A 25,990-nucleotide genomic window follows, 5' to 3' on the forward strand; every position below is an offset into this window, starting at 1 on the left:
ATTTTTTACTTTTTTCTTCTCATTGTGTATGGAGAACGAATTTTGAATGAATAAAACTATTTTTAATATTTTTGAGTTGTTTTATTTTTCCTTTGGATGTTGCTTTGTCCTTAGATACACTTTTTTATATGGTACGGTGTCTAGTGATGATTGATATATTCAAAAAAATATTTTTTCCAATCCTTTTCAGGTTAAGAGTTCAAACTTTAAGCTGGAATTTTTATATAATGTATTTGAATTTTCTTATGGACTCACCTCAATGTAGCTTGAGGAATGAATATGTGGTCGGTGAAGCTAGTTTTCACTCTCTAGCTCTTACCATTATTTTCAGTTGGGAGTTCGGTATTCGGTTAATTGGATTGCAACAGCGCTATTCTTTTATGTGCACTATAATTCAAATTCATTATAAGTTTTAGACGAAATCTTATGCTGTTGCAATATTTTTAAGTTGAGTAGTTCAGATCTTCAGTTGGGTAATTCTTAGGGTTTTCAGTGGACAAGTATCGACGACTCTTAGTTAAGTACTTGGTGAAGAAAACCCTTTTTGTTTAGAAAAAATTCAGCTGTTATCTCTGAAGTGCTATTTGAGATTTAGTTCATCTAGATGAGATATTGTTCATTCATTTCCTTTTGTTGTTTTTTAAATTGAACTGATTATCTAGAAGTTTATCTATATATCTCTTTACTGTGTGATACTCAATCTAAAAACATCAACTGCTCCTATTGGAAAGAAGAGCTATCTTTCAATTCCTTTTTACTTGGAATTTATTTGGTGCCGGTTTTTTTTAAAAAAAACTAGTTATTCTGTTATCTAATTTAACTTCGGATGAAAAGTTTCTCTCTCTTGTAAAATCTCTTGCTCTACTTACAAATTACGTTCTGCTCTTTTCTTCTCCCTTCACATACTTACACTTAAAATCTTTTTGACTCTCAGATTGATCAAGAAGCGGTGATCCAAATAGTACAATACAATGGTTTCAACAGGCAAATGCAGGCTTGGCTTGAAGTCTAAACTCTCAAAACCAAGGGACTCCAATAAGACGATCTCTGCAAAATCTACGACCAATTTGAACTCTTGCAATGAGCCCCCTGCTTGTCCAGAATGCAAAAAGATCTTCCCCTCTCAGAAAGCTCTCTATGGACATATGAGATGTCATCCTAATCGACATTATCGAGGTGTAAATAAACCCGTTAGAAGATCAGCAGACACAGCAGAGCACGCTGCGGCTAAGATTCTAGTGATCATGTCTAAGAGTACTGTTCTAACTCCAATATACCAATGCTCTACCTGTAAGAAGACTTTCAGCACACATGAAGCGCTAGGAGGGCATACGGCTAGCCATAATAAGCAGCGAAGTAATGTAGCCGAGATAATGGAAGGATCTAAAGACAGCGGTGTTTTTTCAGAGCGCAGGTGCAAGCACTGCAATGAGACATTTGCGACAGGTCAAGCTCTCGGTGGGCACATGAGGCGACATTATAATGGAATTCTTGCAAGGGGCCGGGGTCAAAGTGTCGAGATTGTTGAGAATAAACATCATGCACCGGAGAATGTTAGGGTTGAAATCAATCTTAATGGGCCGCCGCCAGAGTCAGATGGAGAACAGAGGTCCGCATGAATAAAACCAAGATTAATTTATTTCTTAGGTGCTCATTTTGAAAAATAGTAAATGCTATGAAAAAGTAAGGTCTTAATTGGATATATCTATTTAGATTAGATGTCTGATATGTTAACAATATAAAATCTTTTTACTATATGTATTTTTCTTGAATGCTATTTAGAATTTCTGGTGGTTGCCATTCTTTCTAAGTTTCTATTTCTGACATATAAAACTTTGTTAGTATTATACTATAGTGTGATGTCTTTACAGTGCATATATGTTACTGTCTTGTGTCCAATGTTTATTGAGAATATGTCAATTCATTCTGGAAATTAGTATGATCTACGTTGTAGTCGAAGGATTTCTTCTTCTCGATCAGTAGAGGTGAGAGGATTGCTCGTCTTCGATCAGGTCAGGAGCTGGAAAAGAAATTTTTTTGTTAGTTGTATTTAAAAAGTTTGATACTTTATATAAATCATGTTGAATTATTATCTTTTGATTTGAAGAAAAGCTAATTATGTTACCTAAAAGTTTTGCAGTTAATTAAGGTTAATGATTACTGCCATTGATCAATGATTGACATTTTTTATGGTCCTGAAAGCAGTGTTAATTCATTTCTCTCACACTTTCTGCAATTTAAACTATTTGTTGTTTAACAATCCTTTATATAACTATGCCATTTGTCTTCAAGAAAAAAGTTTAATGAGTTAATACAGGAAGAAGCGCCTGCATATCAACATAGTGCCTAATAATCCTCTCTTGTTATGGGGAATTTATGGGGTTTAAAGTGGACGAGGCAACTCAAAATGAAAACTTCTAAGATGAAGTAATAACTTATCTATTAAAGAATCAGTTATTGTTCAAAACAAGTGGAGTATAACAACCTGTTTCATTAAAGAGGTAATAATGAAACTCGATTCAAAATGGAGGATGCCTCTGAAAGTTTCAATACCTTGTTGACAAAATGAGTGTTAAGATTGTGTCTTTGATTCTTTATATAATTTCATGAGAATTAGATAAAGCTAGAGATTTATCATGATTAGGAGATTGGGTCTCATCATGATCAGGAGTTTGTATCCTATTCTAATTAGGAAGTTTGGCTAGGGGTAGGGTTTTGGTTTCATTCTCCTATTATTGGAGGAAAAACCAAGGAGAGGAGAGAGAGATCCAATATTCTTATAATCTAGCCTTAGTAGAAGGTGTCGCCTGATTCAAGAATATTGTGCGAGACGATGGTTTCGTGGTCTTTAACTGTGCAAAAGATTACAATATTGGGAGAGAGTTTTGCAGTGTTTGTCCGTCTAAAAGATTGTAAGGAGTGAGTTTTAGAGAGAATATGAGAGTTGATTATGTATTTGAGGTTGAGAAATTGAGAGACAAGAGTTGAGTGGTTTTTCTTGTAGTTCTCTCTAATACATACTGGATTTCTCGTATTGTTGCCCCGTGGATATAGATCGAAGTTGGTCTACCGAATCACACAAATCTCGATATTCTTTCTTCTTGATTGTGATTGTTTTCTATCTTGGTAATTGTGGGTTGGTTTTTGAGCTACGCAGATCATAGTAGGCGGGGAAACTAAAATCCCCAACAAATGGTATCAGAGCAATATTGATGGATCGGGAGTGAGTTTTTTAAATAAAAGTCGTCATTGTGCGAGATTGAAGATCGGCTTTACAAGAATCAAGATAAAGAAAAAAAGAAGGTACAATAGCGGTGGGAACACTGTTCATGTGGGTGAGGGTTTGATTAAAATTTTATTAAATTAAATTATGATGCAGATTAATTTATCTTTTGATCGAGGGTTTGGAGACAGATTTCGACGATCCAGGAGTTGATTCCTAGATTTTTGGAGTGCTCTGGACGCGATGGGAGGGTTTGATTTTTTAGATTTTACTTAGATTGGTTAGAAAGTGCTAAAAAGTTTTGATGATGGTGGCGAGACAAATCTGATGGCAGATAAGTTAACAAGTATGCGATGGATGAGGCTGGTGTAGAGAATCAGACGTGATTCTAACAGTAGAGTTGTCAGCATATATTATTCAGAGTCATTGCAGGAGCAGAAGTTGGTTGGTGTGTAGATTCGAGGAGGACATTTCTAGATTAGATGGAGCTTGCTATCAGGCATGACCGAGTGACATACATGGAGATGGAGATGGTGATATTGAACTTAAAGACGATGATCGCACATATTCGGTCCAAGCTAAGTGATGGAGAAGATAGAGGCATCCGACTCGTAGTGTGGAGTAGGAAAGGTGCACCAATATGATTCGAGACGAGCGATGCAGGCGGAGGATGAGGACAACAAGTGGGGGAAGACTACTGTCAAGTTTAGTTTTGAATGAGAAGCATTGTTGATTTGCTTCTAATGTCAGAGGTAGCGAAAATCTCTTAGTATACACAAAAGAGGTGGAGGCATCATGGCGAAGTAGATGATAGTGAGGGTCACGAGAACTTGATTTCATCAACAGAATGGTATAGTCTAGCATTTGCTTATGTATGTGCTAAAACTTTTATTAGTGTCTCTTTCGAACAATTCCTACGTTTGATCGCTTGCGCTTTATTTGTATTATGACGTTAACGCTAGCGAGGGGAGGAATTTCTGTGATTCTTGAAGAAGCAAATCTGCAAGGTTTGAGCCTCAGTTTAAATTTGTAGTTCGTAGTAACTGTGTTAAACTGCATTGGTCAACCTGATAGGAGCCCCTCATAGAAATTCAATGGACAAATAAAAGCAGAATTTGCAGTCAGTTACCCAGTTTCTGGTCAATTTTTGTAAGCTCGTTTTGTCTTGTTTCCTGTTGCATTATCAGGTGACATGCACAAATGTTTTCTGATAGAATTTTTTTTATGTTCTGCGCTGATTGCTGTAGCAATGCCTGTAAAGTTTGTTCCGCCATCAGTAATAATACAACTTGGGCCCATCATGTTTCAGTTGTTAGGACTTTAGTCCATTCAGTCCTCTTTCTGGTGGGCGTCATGCTGAAATTATCACAGGTCTCATCCATCACATATATTACAGTTTCTTATTGAATCTTAGAACCATTCATTTGAACAAATTAAAGTTGTCTATGATCAATTTTTTTCCTTCTCAGAAAGAGCTGTCCATGTTGGGATGTCAACAGAACTTAGTAGTGTACATAATAATGATTCTTCTAATGGATTGTCTACTACTATCCCCAAATGTGATTCTTAGCAATCTAAATAGAACATGATTTCTTTTATGTTGCAAGTCTGCACGGTCTTTAAAACTGGAGCTAATTTGGTCTTCTTGTTATTGTTTCAGGTGATTTAAGAACTCGCAAAGCAAGATTTTCTGAACCTACGGGAGAAAACTACAAAAGAAATACAAAGTGAAAGTGTATAAACATTAGAAAAAAAAACTCTCATTTGAATCAGATGTAAAAGTCTTAAAGAAACTAGCGCGAGAGCAACTTAAGAAATGATACTATGTAATGGCGAAATATTAACTTTTGTTGGTTTGTATTTGTTGGATATTTTGGATTTCTAGTTTGTTAAATTGTATATGCAATATTTGAAGTTTATACTTTATTTATTGTTTTGGTTAGTGGTGAATGAGCTTACAAAGTTTTATTGATGAATGATTTCAGTTATTTTTATGATGATTATTAGGTCAACTATTGACATTACTGTATTTGAGGTTTTGAGGTCTTTTATTTATATGTTAAGTTAGTTGGATATGTGATATACTATTTAAGACATTTATTTTCACCAATTTCGATGTAAACATTATGTAATTTGAATATCTTATTTCTAAATTATCTTCGAACTACAATTTTAGCTCAGTAATTAAAATTCTACTAGTTGGCAAACAACTCAACTGAAATTTTTAAAATTAAAATTCTAAAATTTGTCAAACATGAATTTCAAATTGAATTTTGGATGTTCACAAAGGAATTGAATTTGAAGTTATGGATTTCAAATTTCAGAATTCAATTATGAAATTTGAAATCAAATCCTCCAATGGAAAGGCAATCTAGGTATAAAATCCCTCATTCTCAAGATATCTAAACGCTAACTCTCTCCAAGCCTCCAAAATCCACCCAGGTATAAAATCCCTCATTCTCAAGACATCTAAACGCTAACTCTCTCCAAATCTCCAAAGTCCAACCTCACCCTGCAGTCGCCGCCACCCGCCATCCCACTTTGCCCGCTAGTACCAAGTAGTCTCAACGGTTCATCTCCAAACCCTCGAAGAGAACGAATCCATCTCCTCGCGATTCTCCTTCCAATTTCTGGTGTGAACCCTAATCTCTCTATTATTTCTTTAATTTTCATCTATTCTCGATCTATTTGAACTTCTGAGCTGAAATTTCAGTGAAAAATGAAAATAATTTTGAGGTAATTTAGGATTTGTGTTGCTTAGTTAAAACAGATCTGGGATGTTTCGTTGTATTTGTTGTAGCTCTGATAGAATATTGTTAGATTTAAGTTTTAAAGTGATGATTTGTTCAAATTTGTTGATTTTTTAGTTGAAATATCTTCTTGACCTGATTTAGATCTGCTGAAGGTGTATTGATGTAGTAATTTGATTATGGAGGTCATTGATGCAGTTTCTTCTTGAGTTAAAGGATAATAGAAGGATGAACAATATATTATATATATATTTATTTAGGTTAGCTAGGTATTTATTTTGTGTTGATGATCTAGGTATTCATTGACGCTAACTAATCATTTGCTTAGATATTAGTCTTGATTTAACATTTAATTTGAAAATTTATAAATTTTGCTACTATGTTGGGTGTTAGCATTAAAAATTAGGGAAAAATGTGTCCAGGCCCCAAAAACAGAAACTTCATGTGCTGCAGCCCCTCCTACTTTTCCCCATGTGATTCAGCCCCTTGAAGTGTGACGTTTTGTACTACAGCCCCTTTTTAACAATTATTGCATGCCAACTAAGCTAAAATCCCCAAAACAACCTTATCCCCTCTCCTCAATCCTTCAAACCCAGTTCTCTCTCTCTCTCTCTCTCTCTCTCTCTCTCTTTAAAAACAAGGGTTTTCTTAAGCTCGTCGCTCTGGCCCTCGCCCTCCTCGCCGTCGCCACCTCCGCCCAGGCTCCCAAGCCTCCCCAGAGTTTGTCGCCGTCTCCCCTCCTCTCCTCCACCCGACCTCTTCGCGGTAGCTCGCCGTCGCTCCCTATCTCGCTCTCGACTACGCCGGAGTTCGTCGTTGTCCCTGCCACTTTTGAACCCATAGTATGATAGGCCGGAGGAGGATGACCAAGAGAAAAGAGTGCATGATGCCCAAGAAAAGTGAAAATGAAGGGGACAGAATAGAACTAACATTGTGCAGATTAGAACTAACACTGTAGACAGAATAGAACTAACATTGTAGACAGAATAGAACTAACATTGTAGACAGAATAGAACTGTAGACAGAATAGAACTAACATTGTAGATAGAATAGAACTAACATTGTAGACAGAATAGAACTAACATTGTGCAGATTAGAACTAACACTGTAGACAGAATAGAACTAACATTGTAGACAGAATAGAACTAACATTGTAGACAGAATAGAACTAGACAGAATAGAACTAACATTACGGTGGGATCGAGATTCAAGTCAGTGAATATTGAGAATTAATGTTTTGGGATTTCCCTTGCTAAGCCACTTTAAAGGCCAGGCCACCGTATGCTTATGACAGCGTTGTACTTAGCAAAAGACAATCAGTACATATAAATGATATTAAAACTAAATTAGCTTACCTCAACATTTGCACCTCGATGGTAATCCATAGCCAATGTTTCTGCTGTTCTTTTTCCTTCATCATAACAACTCCTAACTCCTGGAAAGGCATAATAGTGAAATTAATATATTGATAACTCACTAAGAGAATAATGGAAGCTTACTTTCATTCAAAAAAGTCCATGAACAAACATTAGCTTCACTAAAACTAGCAAGATAGGATCACTAACCTATAGGGTTGACATAGCCCTAGTAAGTCTCCTTCTGTGGATGCTCAAGTGGGTCACTATAAACTTCACTAGTGCTGGTCAACAGGAAACGTGCCCCAATCCTCTTTGCCAGCCCCAACATGTTCAAGGTTCCCATCACATTTGTCTTGTATTCATGGTTAAGGATCCCCAGATAAATTCGACAGAAGAATCATAAATAGATTAAAGTTGTATGCAGATCAAAATTATCTAAGGTTGACCTAAAATAACATGTCAAACCATTGACAGGAGATGAACATAGTAAATCCAATAATCATATTTTATCATTCTAACTGAATGTCCTATTCCTAATTCAATCAAAATCCAATAAGCTTCACGAAACATAAATTGCAGGCAAAATCTACTATCAGTAGACACCTTGTACACGTCCACATATAAGATCAATTTTGTACCACTTTCTGCTGTAAGTGATAAGAAATCATTACCTAACACTACCTTTACGCCAGATGTATTGTTACCGTTAAAATCATTCCAGAATAACTGACACTTCAACATAGAACAGATAACCATCACCAAATAAAACATTCTATCCTAGATAATGTGATCTATGATGAACCCATAAAACAGATGTATTGTTACCGTTAGTTCTATTCTGTCTATAATGTTAGTTCTATTCTGTCTACAATGTTAGTTCTATTCTGTCTACAATGTTAGTTCTATTCTGTCTACAATATTAGTTCTATTCTGTCTACAGTGTTAGTTCTAATCTGCACAATGTTAGTTCTATTCTGTCTATAATGTTAGTTCTATTCTGTCTACAATGTTAGTTCTATTCTGTCTACAATGTTAGTTCTATTCTGTCTACAATGTTAGTTCTATTCTGTCTACAATGTTAGTTCTATTCTGTCTACAATGTTAGTTCTGCACCTCGGCTGCCCGCAGCGACCCGCCTCGGGTGCCGGGCGCTGTCGCTGCAGGCCCGCAGCGCCCGCGCGCCTGGGGCGTTTGGACGCGCGCCTCGATAACCATGCCGCCACATAATTTTCCAAATATATAATCAAGCGCGAAGAACATGTTTTAGAATTCATATGAAAAATGTCCATGATAAATAATATATTACTACAAAATCACAATATAATACCTAATTTTTAGGAAAAATGTGTCCAGGCCCCAAAACAGAAACTTCATGTGCTGCAGCCCCTCCTACTTTCCCCAATGTGATTCAGCCCCTTGAAGTGTGACGTTTGTGGCTGCAGCCCTTTTAACAATTATTGCATGCCAACTAAGCTAAAATCCCCAAAACAACCTTATCCCCTCTCCTCAATCCTTCAACCAGTTCTCTCTCTCTCTCTCTCTCTCTCTCTCTCTTTAAAAACAAGGGTTTTCTTAAGCCTCGTCGCTCTGGCCCTCGCCCTCCTCGCCGTCGCACCTCGCGCCCAGGCGCGCCTGGAAATCGCGTTGGGCGCACCGCCTTGAGTCGCCTTGTTTAGCGACTGAATGGGTTTGGGGTTCGGGTGTTCAAGCGGGTTTAGCGACTGAATGATTTTTGGTTCGGGTGTTCAAGCGGGTTTCGGGTCTCTTCTTTAACAAACCCTTAATATTTTAGGGTTTTTTTCCCCTCAATGTTGGCTTTGCTCCTCTCCTCAACTCTTACCCCAATCTGCTGACAGTTGAAGATCTAAGGACGCCGACGACGCCGACTGACGACGCCGCCCACCGCCGCCGACTCCTTCGCCTTCGGATCCGCCGCCGACCGACCAGGTTTTTTTTCAGTTTTTTTATTTTCTTTTTTTCTTCTTTTTTCGTTTTGACAATTATTTGTTCTCTTTTTTTTGCACTGATGTTTTCTTGTTTTCTTGTTTTCTTCTTTTTTTCATTTTGAAAATAATCTATTTTCCCTTATGTTTTTTTTTACCGTTGCAAAGACATACTCAAGTTTTTTTCCCCTTTTCCCCTCCCTTTCTTGTTTTCTTTCTTTCTTTCATCCTTTTTTTCTCTTTTACTTTTTTTCCGGTTTTTGTTGTGTTGATGAACTCGATACTAAAGAGTGCAGTGGTGTGTTCTAATTCCTGGGGTTTGCTGATCATTGTGGAAGTAATATGAGGTTGAATGTACCTATAAATTGAAATAACATCATTGTGTAGATAATTTTTGTGGCTCCAAAGACTTATTCCTGTTATTGTGCCTGATGGTTACTTTACAAAAGAATCCCTGTACTGATTATAACTTTGAAGCTCTAGGATTCTGATCTTTTGCCGTTCTTCTGCCGTTCTTCTTAAATTGCCGTTCTTCTTTTCTTTTGAAATCCCCCTCATTTGAATCAGGCCTCAAGAGTTGCAGATAAGTTCTGATAGCATTATATGTGTCATCACTTCTAGTTTTGCAGTTATGAATTTGATTAGAAATTGTGCATAACTAGTTTAATTTTCAACGAACTAAACTGCTAGCATGCTAACTAGTTAAACATTATACAATATAGCTTCTGTTTAATTTTTTTTAGCTGTTCACAGTTCACAAAAAATAGGAATACAATATGAATATACATTTGAATGAATTATGGATATTTATTTTGATAGTTGCGTTGGGAAATTTGATTGATCCTTCATCCTTGCTCGTTGCTACTTAACTCTCAAGTATAATCTGTAAAAAAAGAAAACAAAGTTAGTGAGCGACAACAAGTAACAACTTAGTAATTAGTATAATTAGAAAAAAATAGTTAGCATAATTTCTTGTATACATATTTCTTGTATCTTATTTGTTATTTTAAAAATTCAGTAGACTTTTGCTCATGTTGGATATTATCTTGCATTGTGATTTGTGAAAACTTATGAACTTCTCTATGTTATGCATGTTAATTAAGACTCTTTCGTGATTAAGTAGGTGAAATTATATTTTTTTAGTCTTTTTATGTGATAATTTATAAATATGTTGCTTATATGCTTCTTTGTCTTATGTTAGAAAATATTAGTTTGAGTTATGCGCCCCAATTTAGTGAGGCGCGCGTCTCATTGTGCGCCTTGCGCATGGTGTGTGTAAGGGACCTTTGCACCCCGCCTTGTGCCTTGCGCCTCGATAACACTGGTGGGTGGTGTGTGTCTCGCATCACTCGGGCGCACGCATCACGTTGCGCTTGCGCATGTGCGTGTAAAGATGATTTGCGTCCCGTATTATGCCTTGCGCATTGATAACACTGGTCATGTCACCTTGCGACAAATCCATAAGTTTCCTCTTCTTGCTAGAGCAGACATACAAGGGAAAATATTTCTTCATGAATAATTTAACAAATCTGCTCTAAGGAATATCCTCCTCTTAAAGTGATAAACTGGCCTTCTTAGTTTCCCACCAGATCTCTGTATCTCCCTCCAGCATAAAGGTAACATAAATAACTTTTTGCTTCTCTGAACACCCTAAGACTCTGAAGTACTCCATTTTCTTCAGTCATTCCTGTGCCATTGTTAGATCAGAACCTTCCTGAGAAGATGGTAGAGACTAACTTCTTAAACTTTTTAAAATCACTGTCAATAGGTTTAGTCTTCTTTTGTATATTTAGTGCTTTGCTCAGCTTCTCAGTTGCCTCCGACTGTTTTTCAAGGATCTTCATTTGTCTCTCCATGAATTCACTCTACATCTCAATAAAACTGATGAGTCCTTCAGCACCCCACTGAGTTCCGATAATCCCCTCGCTGTCCTAGCCGTATGAGTAGTCATTCCCCTACGAGTTCTGGGTCATGATTTTCCCTTGGCATTCCCATTAGGAGCCTCATTACTAACATTAGGGGACTCGATATTTTGTCAACTTGCACCAGCATTTCCACCAACCCTAGTCCAGGGACACTTAGTCGATTGGGGTATACTCTAAGGTAACATAACCTCTGCATTAGCATCAATCTAGGAGCAGAGCGCTTCACTGCAACACTAGAGCCTCTCTTCCCACGAGCCTATCTCAATCTAACATTACAAAAAACAAACATGTTTAGTACAAAATATTCATCGTATTAATTATCATTAAATTAATTCATAACATATTCTTTATCACAAGCATAAGTAATCAAATAATATTTTAATGAAACACATACACTAGACATGCATTAAACTACTCGGACTAAGCATTTTACCTTAAAAAAACTAAAGAAATTATGTGATTCATGGCTCTAAGCTTATATACCCCTATACCTAAAATTTGATCTGATAATGTTCATATTGTCCTCGATCACACTTCAAAATGAAATATCAACTTTCATTTCTATGCGTCAAAATCCAATATATTTTTCTTTCATTACTTAATCATCTCCAAAATCAACTAGGACCTATAGCCTAATCTCTGATACCTAAGGTTTTAAATATCAGCCGATAATCTGATACTATCCCTGAGTTATCGGTTTTGGGAGCTTTTCGATAGGATAAGTTGGAATTTAAATCGGTTATCGTTTTTTAGGGTTTATCGGCGATAATACGGCGATAAAGATGATTATCGGCCGATATTAGCTGCTCTAAAATCAAAATTATCGGGCCACACTATTCGGTTGTGATTTTGGATAATGGACGGTCTTTGAGTGAACTTGAAACCCGACCCGACCCGTTCTTTACAATAAAACTTAAATTTGTTTTTGTAGCTCTAATCCTCCGTTCTCTCTCATTTGTGCGGCTGTGCCCACTGCCCTAATTCTCTGATCTCTATCCCTCTTTGAACTTCGTCAACCTTGACGCTCACCTCCGTCGACTTAGACGCTTGCCTCCGCCCATCCTCAGACTCCGCTAACCTCAATGCTATCAACTTCGACCATTTGACCCTGCTCTCTCATCGACGTTAACTTCATCAACTTCGATCAATGCTGTGCTCTCTCCATCGACGCCATCATCAACTGATCGACTCGATAACGTTGATCGACGCTGATCTCTCCATCGATGTCGAGCTCTCTCCATCGACGTCATCATTAACTGTGACTTCGACAGTTCGACTTGGACTCTCCATCGACGTCACACCCTCAACACAACTTCTGAAGTTGTAGCAACAAATGATATTCACTATTCAGTTGGTTTTTTCTCTAGTTATTTAGTGAAGGTTGAGAGAATAAAAGAGGGGCATATGGTTAGATTACAATTTGGGGTATTATATTATATATATACATCATACGGTATATCACTCTGATAAATACCACTTATCCTCGATATATCCCCGATTTCTGCCATTCGATAAGGATTTTAACCGTCTGATAAATCATCGATAACTGATATTTAAAACCTTGTTGATACCAATCTGTCACGACCCCAATTTTTGAACCTAAAAGGAATATTGGAGTTGGACTAAACCTGTGAAAAGTTCTTAAAATTTACATTCATCAAAAGACCACTAAAACAATCTCTTTATTGAACTAAAACCGACAATAAATATTCTCTATAATCCCAAAAGTCAACAATAATCCAATTGTTTTGATATAAACAAGTATTCCTCAACTTGAAATCAGTGTTTTCAATGCGCGAGGCGCAATGCGGGGCACAAAATCAATTTACGTGCACATGCGCAAGGCGCAATGCGATGCGTGCACCCGAGCGAAGCGAGACGCATTCCATACCACAATTTTGAAGATATACAAGATGAATGAAATTTTTTTGTGAAATTTCACATAGAAAATGTCAAGGACTCAAGATAAATAAAATATATACTACCAAATCACAAAGCAAATCAAGTTGTCCATCAAATTAAAGCAACTAGGCCAGCTAGAACACTTAAAGAGTTCATTAACATAAAAGCAAAGCAAGCAATCTAATAAAACAAAGCAAATAAGTAGCAAAATAATAGCGTAATGACTCTAATCATCCTCATTAACATCATCATCATCCCCTACAAATAGAACACCATCTTCAGTCTCATCATCATCATCATTAAACTCCTCTTCATCTTCTGACTCAGAAACTGGCTCTCTCCTTGACGATGAACCAATACCACTCGAAGATCCTCGAAACATACTAGTCAATCTTAGATACATAGCATCATCTTCTTTAATTCCCATTGCATCTCCTACGACACAATATGTAAGGTTGTCCTCGCCCTCCACCAAGTCATTCTCTGCATTTTTACCTTCACCAAACTGCCCTAACAACCTCTCATTGCTTTCATCTATATCAGCCAACTTAATTGGATCAATAGAATTTATGCAGTCAAATCTCTCCTTCAAAGCTTGGTTGTATTTGCAGTAAACTAGATCTTGCAACCTCTTATGATCCAATTTATTCCTCTTCTTGGTGTGTATCTGTAATTTATATAAATCAATCAAATTAATATCCATATCTCTAAGGAAATTAAATCTATTTTGTTGAATAAAATAAAACTAATCATACTTGTTCAAAAGTACTCTAATTTCTTTCACAGCCAGAGGAGCTACAAGTAAGGTTGAGGACTCTAACAACAAGCTTTTGCAACTCTGGTGCTGATGCATCATAAGACTCCCACCAATCAGCTGTTAATTTAAATAGACTGTGATTAGTTGTGTATTTCTTATAAAAAATCTAGTCAACTAAGGGTTTATATTATGCATATTTACCTGGAGACTTTTTTTTTTCTGTTTCTCTTAGCTATCTCCATACCAAAAAGACCCCCCAGCATGCTTGTATATATTCAACTGCCTATCAACCTTGTCTTGGTCTTATGTGGACACCATCTTCTCAATGACTTGATAAAGACCTTTCATAACTTCGTCATCCCTTTGGATGTTTGGATGGTCATAGAAAAATACAGGATTAAAGTAATATCTTGCAGCATGCAAATGTCGATGAAGCTGATCATGCCACCTCTTATCACTGATATCAAATACCTCAGAATATTTTGTTGAATCATCACCAAAGATTTTAGCAATAGCCTCCTTAACTCTATCCATCGCCTCATAAATGTATCCCATAGCAGGCTTCTTGTCACCATCAACAAGTTTCAGAACACTAACGAGAGGAGCCGTCAGCTTGAGAATGCGAACAATGTTGTTCCAGAAAGATGGCATATGAACTATCCTTTCAGCTGATTTGTCCTTTGAATCTCTTGCCCACTTACTTTGCCTCCATTCTTCAAATTAAACATCTTTCTGAGGTTATTTTTTTGTCGATGGTGCTTGACAAAGTCATAAATGATGTGACAAATCGTGTCACCGCCGGTCTAAGAAGCTCTTTGCCTTTAGTTTCACCTCTCATCAGTTTCAAAACCCACGCATGTGAGTAGATGAATCCAATCAACTCCATAGCTCGACTCAAGGTTAGCTTCACAGATGGTAGTTTACCAATATCCTTGAGCATGAGATTAATACAATGAGCAGCACACGGAGTCCAATATAAATGACGATACTCTTTTTCCAATTCCGCTCCTATAAATAAAAGAATAAAAAACGATCAATAATAAAATCAACTGCTTAAAATTGACCTGCATGTTTGAGACTAGAATGGTTATCTGTGACGATCTGAACAACATTTTAAGGTCCTATGAGCTTAATCTGCTCACTAAGTATCTCAAACATTTTGTCAACTGTCTTGATCTTATCAGAAGCATCAATAGAGGAAAAAAATATTGTATCATGAGGAGAGTTCATAAGAAAGTTGATCAATGTCCCCCCTTTTCTGTCACTCCAACCATCTGACATGAAGGAACAACCTTTGGTAGCCCACACCTCTTTATGAGGTTGTATCAGATCATCGGTGTATTTTCCTCCTTAAGCAAAGGCTCTCTCACATGGTGTAATGTCGGAGGAGGCAAGTTAAGCCCAAAAGCCCCTCAGACTTTAACATGATTTTGAAAGATCTAAGGCGAGCGGCATTAAAGGGAATGCCGGCTTGATACCACCACCGAGTTATGTCTTGATGCACTTTAGCTACTGCATCTTTGTTAAGGCTTTCTTCAATACATGTTTGTCTCAACTTGCGCCGTCTTTCATCCTTGGCGACTTCTAGAGCGGGATCGAATGTAAGAAATGCATCCATCGGCCCCTTTCTCTTCGGGTCTGTGGAAGATCCCACACTGTGCAAGCCAACACTCCCCCTTTCTCTTGCTGTTACCGAAGATGACCTAGGAACCGCCAGACATTTTCCTCTATCTCTACATTGTTGTACTTGTACTTGTTCATCTTCATCCTCCTCCTCATCGATTTCCACCATGTTCTCATCTCCAAGTTCGGGGAGATAATCATCTATAGCTTATTGTCTTTTAGCTATCTTTTGTCTTTCTTCATAATCTTTTAGCTCTTCAACCACATCGGGAGGGATTTTTTGACAAAGCCTCACATTTTTGCGTTTCCTATCCGTCCTGATTAGTTGCTCTTTTTGTCGGGATATGTCGCCATTTGTGATATTGTTACAAAATATGCACTTGTGTTTATTGGCATTCCCATCAACTAATAAAGTATAATTTCATGTAGGATCTTGTCTTCCACCACCCGCTGATGAAGACATATCTACACCAAAACACGTATATGCATTATGCAACAAAATTCATATATTTACAAATAACATAATGTATAGATTTAGTGAATTAAAGTATTAAACTTGTACGTTAATTTTTATTTAATCATGCAACAAAATCAATTTTAGAAGAGTGAACTTACTTAAGAACTGAAGCAGCGACAAAACCCTTTACTGTTAAAACAATAGTCAAATTTTCGTGAGAGTGGCTGCCACAATATCAACAATAAGAACATTTTTACTATTAAAAATATTAAACTTGTACGTTAATTTTTATTTAATCATGCAACAAAATCAATTTTAGAAGAGTGAACTTACTTAAGAACTGAAGCAGCGACAAAACCCTTTACTGTTAAAACAATAGTCAAATTTTCGTGAGAGTGGCTGCCACAATATCAACAATAAGAACATTTTTACTATTAAAAAACATACAGTACAAAAAAAAAGAACTTACTCGCTGAGGATTAAAAAAGAGAACTGTAAAACAAAAGAAAAAAAAGGAAAACAAAAAGAAATCGGAAAACAAAAGGAAACTGGAAAAAAAGGAGAAGAACCTGCTTGTTGTCGCCGCTCGCCGCCATCGCCCGTCATTTGCTGCTGCCTAGTGTAGACCGCAAGAATGGAAATCAGGAGAAAGAGTTGGAGAAGGAGTGACAAAACCCTAGCCACTGCTTCTTTTTTTCTTTCGAGTTTAAGTGAAAATTGGGTTTGTACCAAAAACCCAATAACCCACTGCTTTGCCTACCTGTTACTGAGGTGCATGCTTTCGCGCTTGTGTCAGGCGTTGCAGGATGCTGATGAGGTGCACGCCCGAAGTAAGTGTAGCGTCGCGCACCTTCTGCGAGGCACTGCTCTATTGCGCCGAAGCACCTTGCACCCGAGGCGCACGCCTCGTTGTGCTTTTAAAATCACTGCTTGAAATAAAACTCGACCTAAAGGAAAGAATCTCATTATTACAAAACTCTCAAATTATCAATTAAAGATCAAAGACTTTATTTAACCTATCTCATTATTACAAAACTCTCAAATTATCAATTAAAGATCAAAGACTTTATTTAACCTTCACCTAGAAGACAATAACAATCTCGAATTTTATTCCTTGCTTCGTTCTAAGAATTTGAAAATCATCAATTCCACCTAATGCGAAATGAAAACAATACAATGAGTTCACAACTCAATAAGTGGATAAATTCATACATTAAGCACTAATTTTGTAAAACTAAAATAAATTAACTTGATAAGCAAAATACTAAAATAGTAGGAAATTATAATGTAATATTTTTAAAATATATATGCATGCAATGGAAAGAAGCAAATCACGTCTCAATGCGGTCAACACTTCGGTACTCCGATTGACTTGGCAAACCCCACTATTACATAGCCCGTGGTCGGGACGATGAGACCCAAACTTGGGCTCTTCGAGCTAAAATAAAAATCTCATAGAGGCACATTGAGTCATGTTTAGATGACTTAACTTATCCTCAACATATACCGGTATATTGACTTGAGATGCATATGCTTTAAGAAAAATAAACAAAGTTCATATAGCAAAATATTATTTAAAGAATTGTCAAAAGCCAACCAATAGTGAAATTAAGCAATCACTTATGCATCTCAACTTACTACTATATGAGAAGACATGATTGTTAACAAAGGAATAAGCATACGCTTATACCAAAATATTTGCTTGCATCACAAAATACAATCTAGCCAACAACTAATATATGAATGAATCATACAAAATGATATAATCCATTAGGAACAAATCCACATATACTTACTATCATTTTGTAGGAAAAATACGCAATGCACAATGCATAATTTTACCACTTACAACAAATCCGAAGATAAACTAGCTACCCCTTAAAATACTTCCTCGGAGTTTTGTGGAATCCCTAAATACGACATACAAAATAATAATCAATACAGTCATCCCGCTAATTATAATACATAACACGTATCAAATAATTTAATACGACCATAGTATAACAACAACTTAGTACCTCAGTTGTTATAGCTTTAGCATGAAGAAGAATTTTTTTTAACTAGGTTGGATCATGACTGATCCACACAAAGAGACAAAAAGAGCAATTAAGATTGCTCCTCTTATGCATCATGTAAGTATGTTGGCAATATTAATTAGTGATGGTAAGATGGGGATTAGATAAAAGTGAAACCTTGATTTGTTTCCTCCCAGGTATGCCCCTACTGCCCTCCTAAGTCGCTGCTCGGTTTCTCTTTTTTTGTTTTTTTCTTTTTTTTTAAACACGATATGGCGGCTACCACTTGGTTTAATTTCAACCTATGAAGCACAGACACGCATAACATGAAACCGTGTCGTGTCGTGTCCGTGTCGGACACACGTGTCGAACACACGTATCCTATGTATTTTTTAGGATTTGCCTCGTGTCGGTGTGTCGGATGGTCGTATCGGATCCGTGTCCGTGCTACATAGATTTCAACTTCTAGGGTTTTCACTAAACCCACCAAGCATCTTATGATAACACAAAATTTATGCTAATAAGTATTATTTGTAGAAAACTCCATTCATAATTTCTTAATTACAAACTAATATATTTCAATCCAAATATATCTATTGTATTCATCACTAATTTAAAATAAAAAAAAGGATTGTTACAATTTTAGATAAAAGAAAACATAGAAAATAAAAAATGCACAGAAAAATGAATAGAGTAACTAAAATATAGAGATATTGTCTTCAAGAAGTCATCATGTGTTTCCAGTTTGTTATAATGAAATATTGGATACCAAAGCTACTAACGTTATTTGATTAATGTATTGTTAAAAAAAAGCATTGGTGGATCATGGATGCTTAAAAATAGAAAATAAAAAATAAAACAAAATTATGTGTCAGGTTTGTCCACGACTTTATTCGCCTCATCAACATACTTGAAGAAAGCCATGTTGATGTAACACCTTGAATCATTCAATTATTAGTTAATCATCACTGTCTGAAGAAAATAGAAAACTATTTTGGGTTCCTCATTAATATAAGTTTAAATGAACCAAAGTAAAATAAGACACTTACACAATGATGACTGTTATCTCCATTGGTGACTTGGAGGACGTACAACTTTTTTCAGCCGTCAATAAATATATCACTGGTTCATCTATCAATAAGATTATGTACAAAAAATAAAAAGTCTTAAAATAGATAATCATCAGAAAATAGCCAACTATGTCAGAAAAAGTGTTAAGTTGATCTGATTTGCTTACTTACTATCTCCTGCTGTAGAGGAAGAAAAAAGTGCTAATAATAAATTTATTCAGGAACGGAAAAAACAGAAAGGAAAATAGAGAGCCTTTGTGCTAAAACAGCTGAATAAAAAACGGTTCGCGAACTCCATTTGAACCCTTCTCTAATTAAATTAGATTTATAATGTTCAAGATTTGGTATCTCATGTGCTGTCAAAGACCACATTCTTTTGTATTTTTTAGACTTTAATCACTAATTATAGTTTAAAAAGTTGGTGCAAAGTTAAATAATCATGATGTGCTAAGAATATTAAATGGCCATTAGAACATTTTCAAGTTCATATTAATTGTATGTTTATTCATGATCATACTTGCATGTTTTCATATCATTTATATCTTTATTTATATATATACTCTGTACTTATATTTATTATGTATTACTTATTACTATATCAGGGATTGCTGTGTCAGATCTTTTGATGGAGAGGGTAAAAGAGACAGTCAAAAGTTTTGGCATAGCAGTCTTATAAGTAGTACAGATATAGATTTTGGGTCAGAACTTCATTGAGTGAAAATATGGTTGATATTCATTTGTAATATTTGGGCTGGATCCTACATTCCTATGCAACATATCATCAAGCTGAACCAAATGTAACAATAATAATCATTCAAATTCCTCGTCAACGGTCTATGAATACAATTTTCCTGCTTCTATCTAACAAAATTGAAGCTACTAAAGTTCTGTTCAATTCTTCTATTTAGAGCTGGCAGATATTCAGAAAAATGTCAAGTACTAAGATTTGTTGTTTTTCATTAAACATCTGGGTTGCCTGGATGACATAAATAACTTTGAAACTATTTTTATTTGCGATTGATTGGGCAAAATATTTTACTTTTGAGCAAGCATACCAGGTTAGAATTTTCTCATAACTTTTGGATATCATGGATGTTGACATTGATATTTGATAAGTTGTGACATTTCTTCTTTCTTATTCAAATATTAAATTGGTTATAATACCCTTCATCTAAAGATTTTCTGCACTTATTAATTCCTTATTGTGATTTACTAGCATCATGGCCTATTCAGAAAAAAATATTTTCTTAGGAATGTGATTCCAGGTGGCATTGTTGCCTTTTGCATAATAAACACTATCTTAAGTTTAATTTGTTAATATCCATATGTATGACTTAAATTCTTTCCGTTTTAAACATGTAGGAATTGGAATAGCATAGTCCTGAAAAATTGCAGAAGAATCCACAATATACCTCCAAACTCTTATTTAGATCTTCCATATCAGTAGTCAAATTCTTCATATGCTTCTGATACTTGGGCGGCGAATTTCTTTGTTTCTTAATATGATAATCTAGGTGCATTTGAATGCTTAGATTTATTTTTTAATGTCCCCCCCTCTGAAACTAATCTAGGTTTTATTGCCCTTTCACAACTAGGCAAATTCGAAGCATGGGGCGGAAGGCCGGAGGTCTGTACATAAATCCGAAAAAGTTTGGTAATGTTAGTAAACCTTGCATGAAGGAGATGGTCACATTTCTTGGATGCTTGTCCCTTAACAAGAACAACGATGATAGATGCATGAGGCACAAAGACCTTTTGCTAGCTTGTGTTGAATCTCAGGTATGAACAGATTTATAAATATTACGAACCCAACGTCTGTTTATTCCACAAAAATTCCAGATATGAAAACAGCGGAAGAAAAAGTAGCGTCTTTTGCTCACGCTAATGTACCGCTGATGATTTTTTAATGATTCTAATTGCAGAAAGGAAAGCCAAAAAATCCAGCAAGGACCATCAATTACCATCTGCAGCGTCTTGGTAGAGATAAATACTTGTAGTGGATTCAAGTGTTGCAAAATTCAGTCAATGTTGCTTATAAGCATCAGCACTAGGAAAATAATTTTGGATTGTGTGTAATTTTGAGTCACAAAACTAGCTATTAGAAGTTGCACTTAGATATGAAATCTTGAGGTGGTTATTGTTTACATTTGCTTTTTACATTATCAGGAGGTCTGGGCATGAACTGGTTATATTTCATGTAAATCCTGCACTAGTCACTGACATGTCTGGCGTCCATGAGAATAATGTGGATGATCATGATCTCTTTGTAATAGTTGTTTCATTGGGATCATTTTGTTTGATCACTTTGCTAATTATTGATGTAAGCCTTGTTTCCATTTGACGTCCTTCTATGTGCTTTAGTATTGTATATGCAATTGTCTATGATCTGTTATCTATATGGTCGAATCATAAGAATGTATCGAGTATAGTTCATAGTTGTTAATTTGCCGTAGAAACATGATGTGCTTGCTTTCGCAACCTGTTAGCGGTATTGTGGCTGAATTGGTTGCAACTTTCATTGCCACCTCAGGCTGTAAACTAGAATGATCAATGATGATTCCCTAGTTGTGACATCAGCAAATAATTACACGCTTACAGTTATTAACCAAGATACAACCATCATACGACTATTGAGTACCGATTGAACTTTAGCATGGACAAAGATTCAAATATTTACTTGAAACAGCCGCTCATAGCCTGTTTGCACAAGTGATAGCAACTGGAGTGAAATTCGCAGTCTTAACACAGCGTTGTCTGAGCTACATAGATAATCCTCTTGTTATGTGGTTTCGATAAAACAGAGAATCTCAAAACCTGAGCAATATTTTCCCACTAGATTTTTTTTTCAGTAAAGATAATTAAAGATGACGGCGAGTCATCGTGAGAAAACTTTCTTCCATTTCCAAATCAATATTTCCCCGAACATATCAACATGACCCTCCAAAACTGCCCGCAAACTTGAAAAACACGCGGCCTTTACAAAATTACAGTTTTTTGAACTACGTACACTGTTTAGGCCTGAAATTCACTCAGCAACTTCTCAAGCCTCTTCGAACTCAAATGTCAGTCTCAAAACACTTGGTTACCCGTAAACACCAGAAGGATCTTTACCCAACAAAGAGCTCCCCAAGCACCACCCTCCCGGTGTAAAACCCCCCAATCGATCAGTCTCCTCAATATCTGACTGTCTGTCAAGTATCGGGTCCTCGGAAGCAAACCCACGACCAAATGGAGCTCTGCTATCGATCGTGAGATCAAAATGCTCTGATGTCGAGTTGAGAGGATGACGATGATTGCCCCACATAACGAAGCGAAGGTCGTGGTTAATGGTGGTGTTCTGAAATTCTTAGGAGTTGCAGATGACGACGGTATGGAAGTAGTGTTGGATTTAAATCTAATTAAATCTATTTGTGGGCACATATGATTAATCAATGTGTATTATTATCTTTAAGGATAACTCACTTAAAGTGATCAATCAATTTGGGTTAATGGGTATTTAAATAAATCATGAGGTTATATGTACAGATACCAGGTTGTAATTGTAATTTGATGAGGGGCCAAATTACAAATGTACAACACCTATATGTATGGGGTTATGGTCCCTAATCTAGGGTTAGCTACTCTCATTCTCTTATCCCCATCTAAAGAGATCCATAATGGAGTAACCCTAAGATTAGAAGATCATCAAAACCCTAACTCAGATTTAAGTTATGAATTCAGGTATAAGCTTCCACTCTTAATGTTTATTCTCTATGATTTAATCACGTTTAAGTCTAACAAGTAGTCTTCAGAAGATATTAAGTAGTTTGTGTAGTATATGAGTAAGGTTCGAGGAAGATTATCCCATCCCCAAATGCAGAATTCAAGAAAAGATTGGGCTAGAACCATGGAAGATGAACCCACAGACAGAGAAGGGGAAGATAGTTAATAATGAGAGATGTTTGAGGACATACTAAAAATCTTATTTACATCATTACATGAGCACATACTAGGAAAAACAACTGTTCTCCCCACAGGTTTGGGAATTTTGCTTACTTCCAATTATTAAAGATCATGTTTGAGGAATCAAACCAAATAACTCAGGTTTGGGAATTTTCATTATACCATCATTTGTCATGACCATGGATTATAGAGACATTTTACGTGAATTAAATACTTCTATCCCCAAACAATACCTTTATTGGTCTATATATATGGCGTGCTGCCAATTTGCCAAAGTAGTACCCACAATTCTACTATAGTTTAAATGAAGAAGGCATAGATCTTTTAACCCAAAAGGTATCTTTTTTTATTCAAGCCGTAGAGACCTGGATCTACAATCACTGGTCTTGCCCTTTCATTCCCGTTGCACGATAAATTAATAAATATCATAAAACATTCTAGATGGTATAAGCAGCAGGAGGAGGGAAGAACATTTCATCAAATTTAAGTCTAAAATACCTGGAAACTTTGTCAAAGAATACATTGCAGCTGGAAGATTATGCTTACTCTTTCCATCCCTTACCACTTGTGTGTTCAATAAAGTAGTTGAGATCTCTTGGAAGGTAAGAGAAAACATGAAGGAGGTCTGCAGCAGATGAGAGGAGAGATATACATAGGCAACACTCAAAATAGGTAAGGTGGCTTCATTATATTACATAAGCTTTATAAACTGCAAGTCACTAGCTCGTAGTTCTGCATGCAGAGGTGTCTCAACAAATGATCGATAAAGCTACTTTTACTTCGAATATGAAGAACCAGACTCTCTGTGATCTGCGCGCATTTACAATTAAGAAGTTTCTGTGTGATTTTTGAGGATTGAAGAGAATTGGTCCTTTTTAAATTATATAAAACCGATAACCAAATAAAAGAATACACTGCCTTTTAATCCAGAGTATCAGGGAATAAGCTGAATATTTTGATAGCAAGAATTATCACTAAACAAGTACTTCTAAGCAAAACATAGAAGCCTTGTAACCATGGGTTTAATATGAGCTGATTGAATAAAAATATCATAATTACCATCATATCCTTTATTTTAACATATATTACCTCCAAGTAGTACATAATGAGACCAAGACGTCTGTTAAAACCATTGAACTTATTCAGTGATCGATGAAACCAAAGGTTGGATAATACAATATTCCAAACCCTTTAATTTGTAGAGATGCATTTGCACTCTATATATAATTAGTCCTGTTCATAATTAACTGTCACACGTACGTAAATCACTGAATCATGTGGGAACTTTCTGTTATCACATGATCTGATTATATGCGATACCTGAAAGCCCCCCATTAACAGAAGAAGAGAATGTAAAAAGTGGCGTAACTAGTTGTATTTTCCCGTTCGATCTTGTTGAAGCTGTTTCCTCGACTGTCTTGATTATTTTCTTGTTTTTGTAGGAGAACTTAATTTGCTCGTATGATCTCTGATGCTGGATTCCAGCAGGTCGAATACGAAAATCTTGAAAATCTTGTTGGTGGAGTAGTCTCCATCCGTTCTGGACTGAAACTGTAGTAGCATACCTCATGAGCTCCTTGTTTGGGCTCACGCATCTTTGTGAGCGTAGGCAGGTATTGCCATACTTTTTAGCTTGAATTTCCCATTTAGATGGCTTTTAACGTGTGCCCCTTAACACATTAAAAGATGAGAAGTCCGTGGAGGAGTTGAAGCTTAAAGAAGTGAAGAATGGGAGATCGGCTATGCTGGCGATATTGGGCTTTTTCATTCAGGGCTTGGTGACCGGTGTTGGGCCGTATCAGAACGTTTTGGATCGTTTGGCTGATCCAGTTAATGACAATATATTGACTAGCCTTAAGTTCCACTAAATTTGTACGATGTGGAGACTTTGTATTGTAATTTATATGGTATGAGGTTTATGTTGCGAAGCATTTGTGGATTAGATGTAACATTGTGAGAACTTTTTGCGTATCTGTTGACATTAATCATAAGTTTATCGAGATTATCCCTTTTGAGGAGATGGAGAGTAGTTTCTCCTTTTATGTGAGAACAGAAGCTATGTTACATTAATTACTGATTTCTAAGAGACGTACTATATATGAGATAATAAACTTTTAGGGAAATTTGGGTCCAGCCCGTTTTCTCGAACCTTCTGTTCTTTTAGCCTTCTTGATTAAATACTCTTGTGTGTAAAAACCCTTCGGCCAAATTGTTCTTTCTTCTGAGCCCCTCTCCCTTCTAAAGTAATCCAAATTGCGGTCATCTTCAACCTTTATGTTCAACTTCCGCTTCTTTTCCTCCTCCCCCCTTTCGATCTCCTCCACCGTGTCCCATCTTCACCCTCTTTCACTACTTCTTCATGAATGCATTTTGTTAGTAAGTGATTAAGGAAATACGTAATATTAGGCAATGTATATTATGAGATATTTTACAGATATGGCAATTCATAGATATTAGAAATATGATTAGGAGAATAATTAGGATTAGGTAATTGAGTTTGGTCACACATTGTCCACACACAAAAACCGTCGCTATTGTATCACTATATATTATGCCTGGGATTAGTTGTCGCCCTTGATGAATGAATAAGAATATCTATAATTTTCTATTGTTTAATGTGGTATCATAGTCATTATTCTCAAAATAAAGGTCTAGCGTGCTCTTCAAACCCTAGCATCTCAACCCCTCAAACCCTAATCATAGCCCCTCTTCTCACCCTCTTCCACTTAGCTGTCAGGCACCGGCCGACCTCTGCTATCCGGTAGTTACATAACACTAGGTGGCCATGCCTCTAACGGCTGCCACCGTTGGGCCGCCCTCGTTATCGGTCCGATGTCGTTATCGGGTTGCTACCGTCATCACCATCGTCATTGCTGCTGTCATCGTCGTCTTCGTTGCCGTCATCGTCATCACAGATTCGGTATGGCTTCTTTGGTCATCATCTTGTTTTTATGAGTTATTTTCAGTGTTAGTTATTTTTACTAGTGCGTTCGCTTTTGTTTGCAAGGGAGGTAATTAAGGAGGT

The 25,990-nt window shown here is 36.4% G+C and overlaps 2 protein-coding genes and 1 pseudogene across 3 annotated transcripts in view; 2 read left to right on the forward strand and 1 right to left on the reverse strand.

Moving 5' to 3' along the window:
* The window catches only part of LOC109833333 (zinc finger protein ZAT2-like), a 5,341-nt gene extending 259 nt beyond the window's left edge, over window positions 1-5,082 (forward strand). Inside the window, exons 2-3 of one of the 2 annotated variants that reach the window (XM_020400980.1) lie at window positions 935-1,609; window positions 4,884-5,082. In XM_020400980.1, the coding sequence (XP_020256569.1) occupies window positions 972-1,609; window positions 4,884-4,887 (642 nt within the window). In that variant the 5' untranslated portion in view covers window positions 935-971 and the 3' untranslated portion in view covers window positions 4,888-5,082. Of the gene's footprint in view, window positions 1-934; window positions 1,768-4,883 lie in introns of those variants that run through there. The other variant, XM_020400975.1, reaches the window with a different exon arrangement.
* Window positions 8,975-21,364, forward strand: LOC109848835. Its single transcript, XM_020418537.1, has 3 exons — window positions 8,975-9,278; window positions 20,619-20,802; window positions 20,946-21,364. The coding sequence occupies exons 2-3, from the start codon at window positions 20,632-20,634 to the stop codon at window positions 21,018-21,020; spliced, it is 246 nt and encodes an 81-aa protein (XP_020274126.1). The 5' UTR covers window positions 8,975-9,278; window positions 20,619-20,631; the 3' UTR covers window positions 21,021-21,364.
* LOC109830272 lies at window positions 22,036-24,535 on the reverse strand (annotated as a pseudogene).

This window comes from Asparagus officinalis, chromosome 1 (genome assembly GCF_001876935.1).
Source record: "Asparagus officinalis chromosome 1, Aspof.V1, whole genome shotgun sequence".
In the NCBI taxonomy this organism is placed as follows: Eukaryota; Viridiplantae; Streptophyta; class Magnoliopsida; order Asparagales; family Asparagaceae; genus Asparagus; species Asparagus officinalis.

Coding starts and splice junctions, on each gene's coding strand:
- LOC109848835 (XM_020418537.1), top strand. CDS start 20,632: ATGGGGCGGAAGGCCGGAGGTCTGTACATAAATCCGAAAAAGTTTGGT. Junction 20,803..20,945: donor TAGCTTGTGTTGAATCTCAG/GTATGAACAGAT, acceptor TTCTAATTGCAG/AAAGGAAAGCCAAAAAATCC.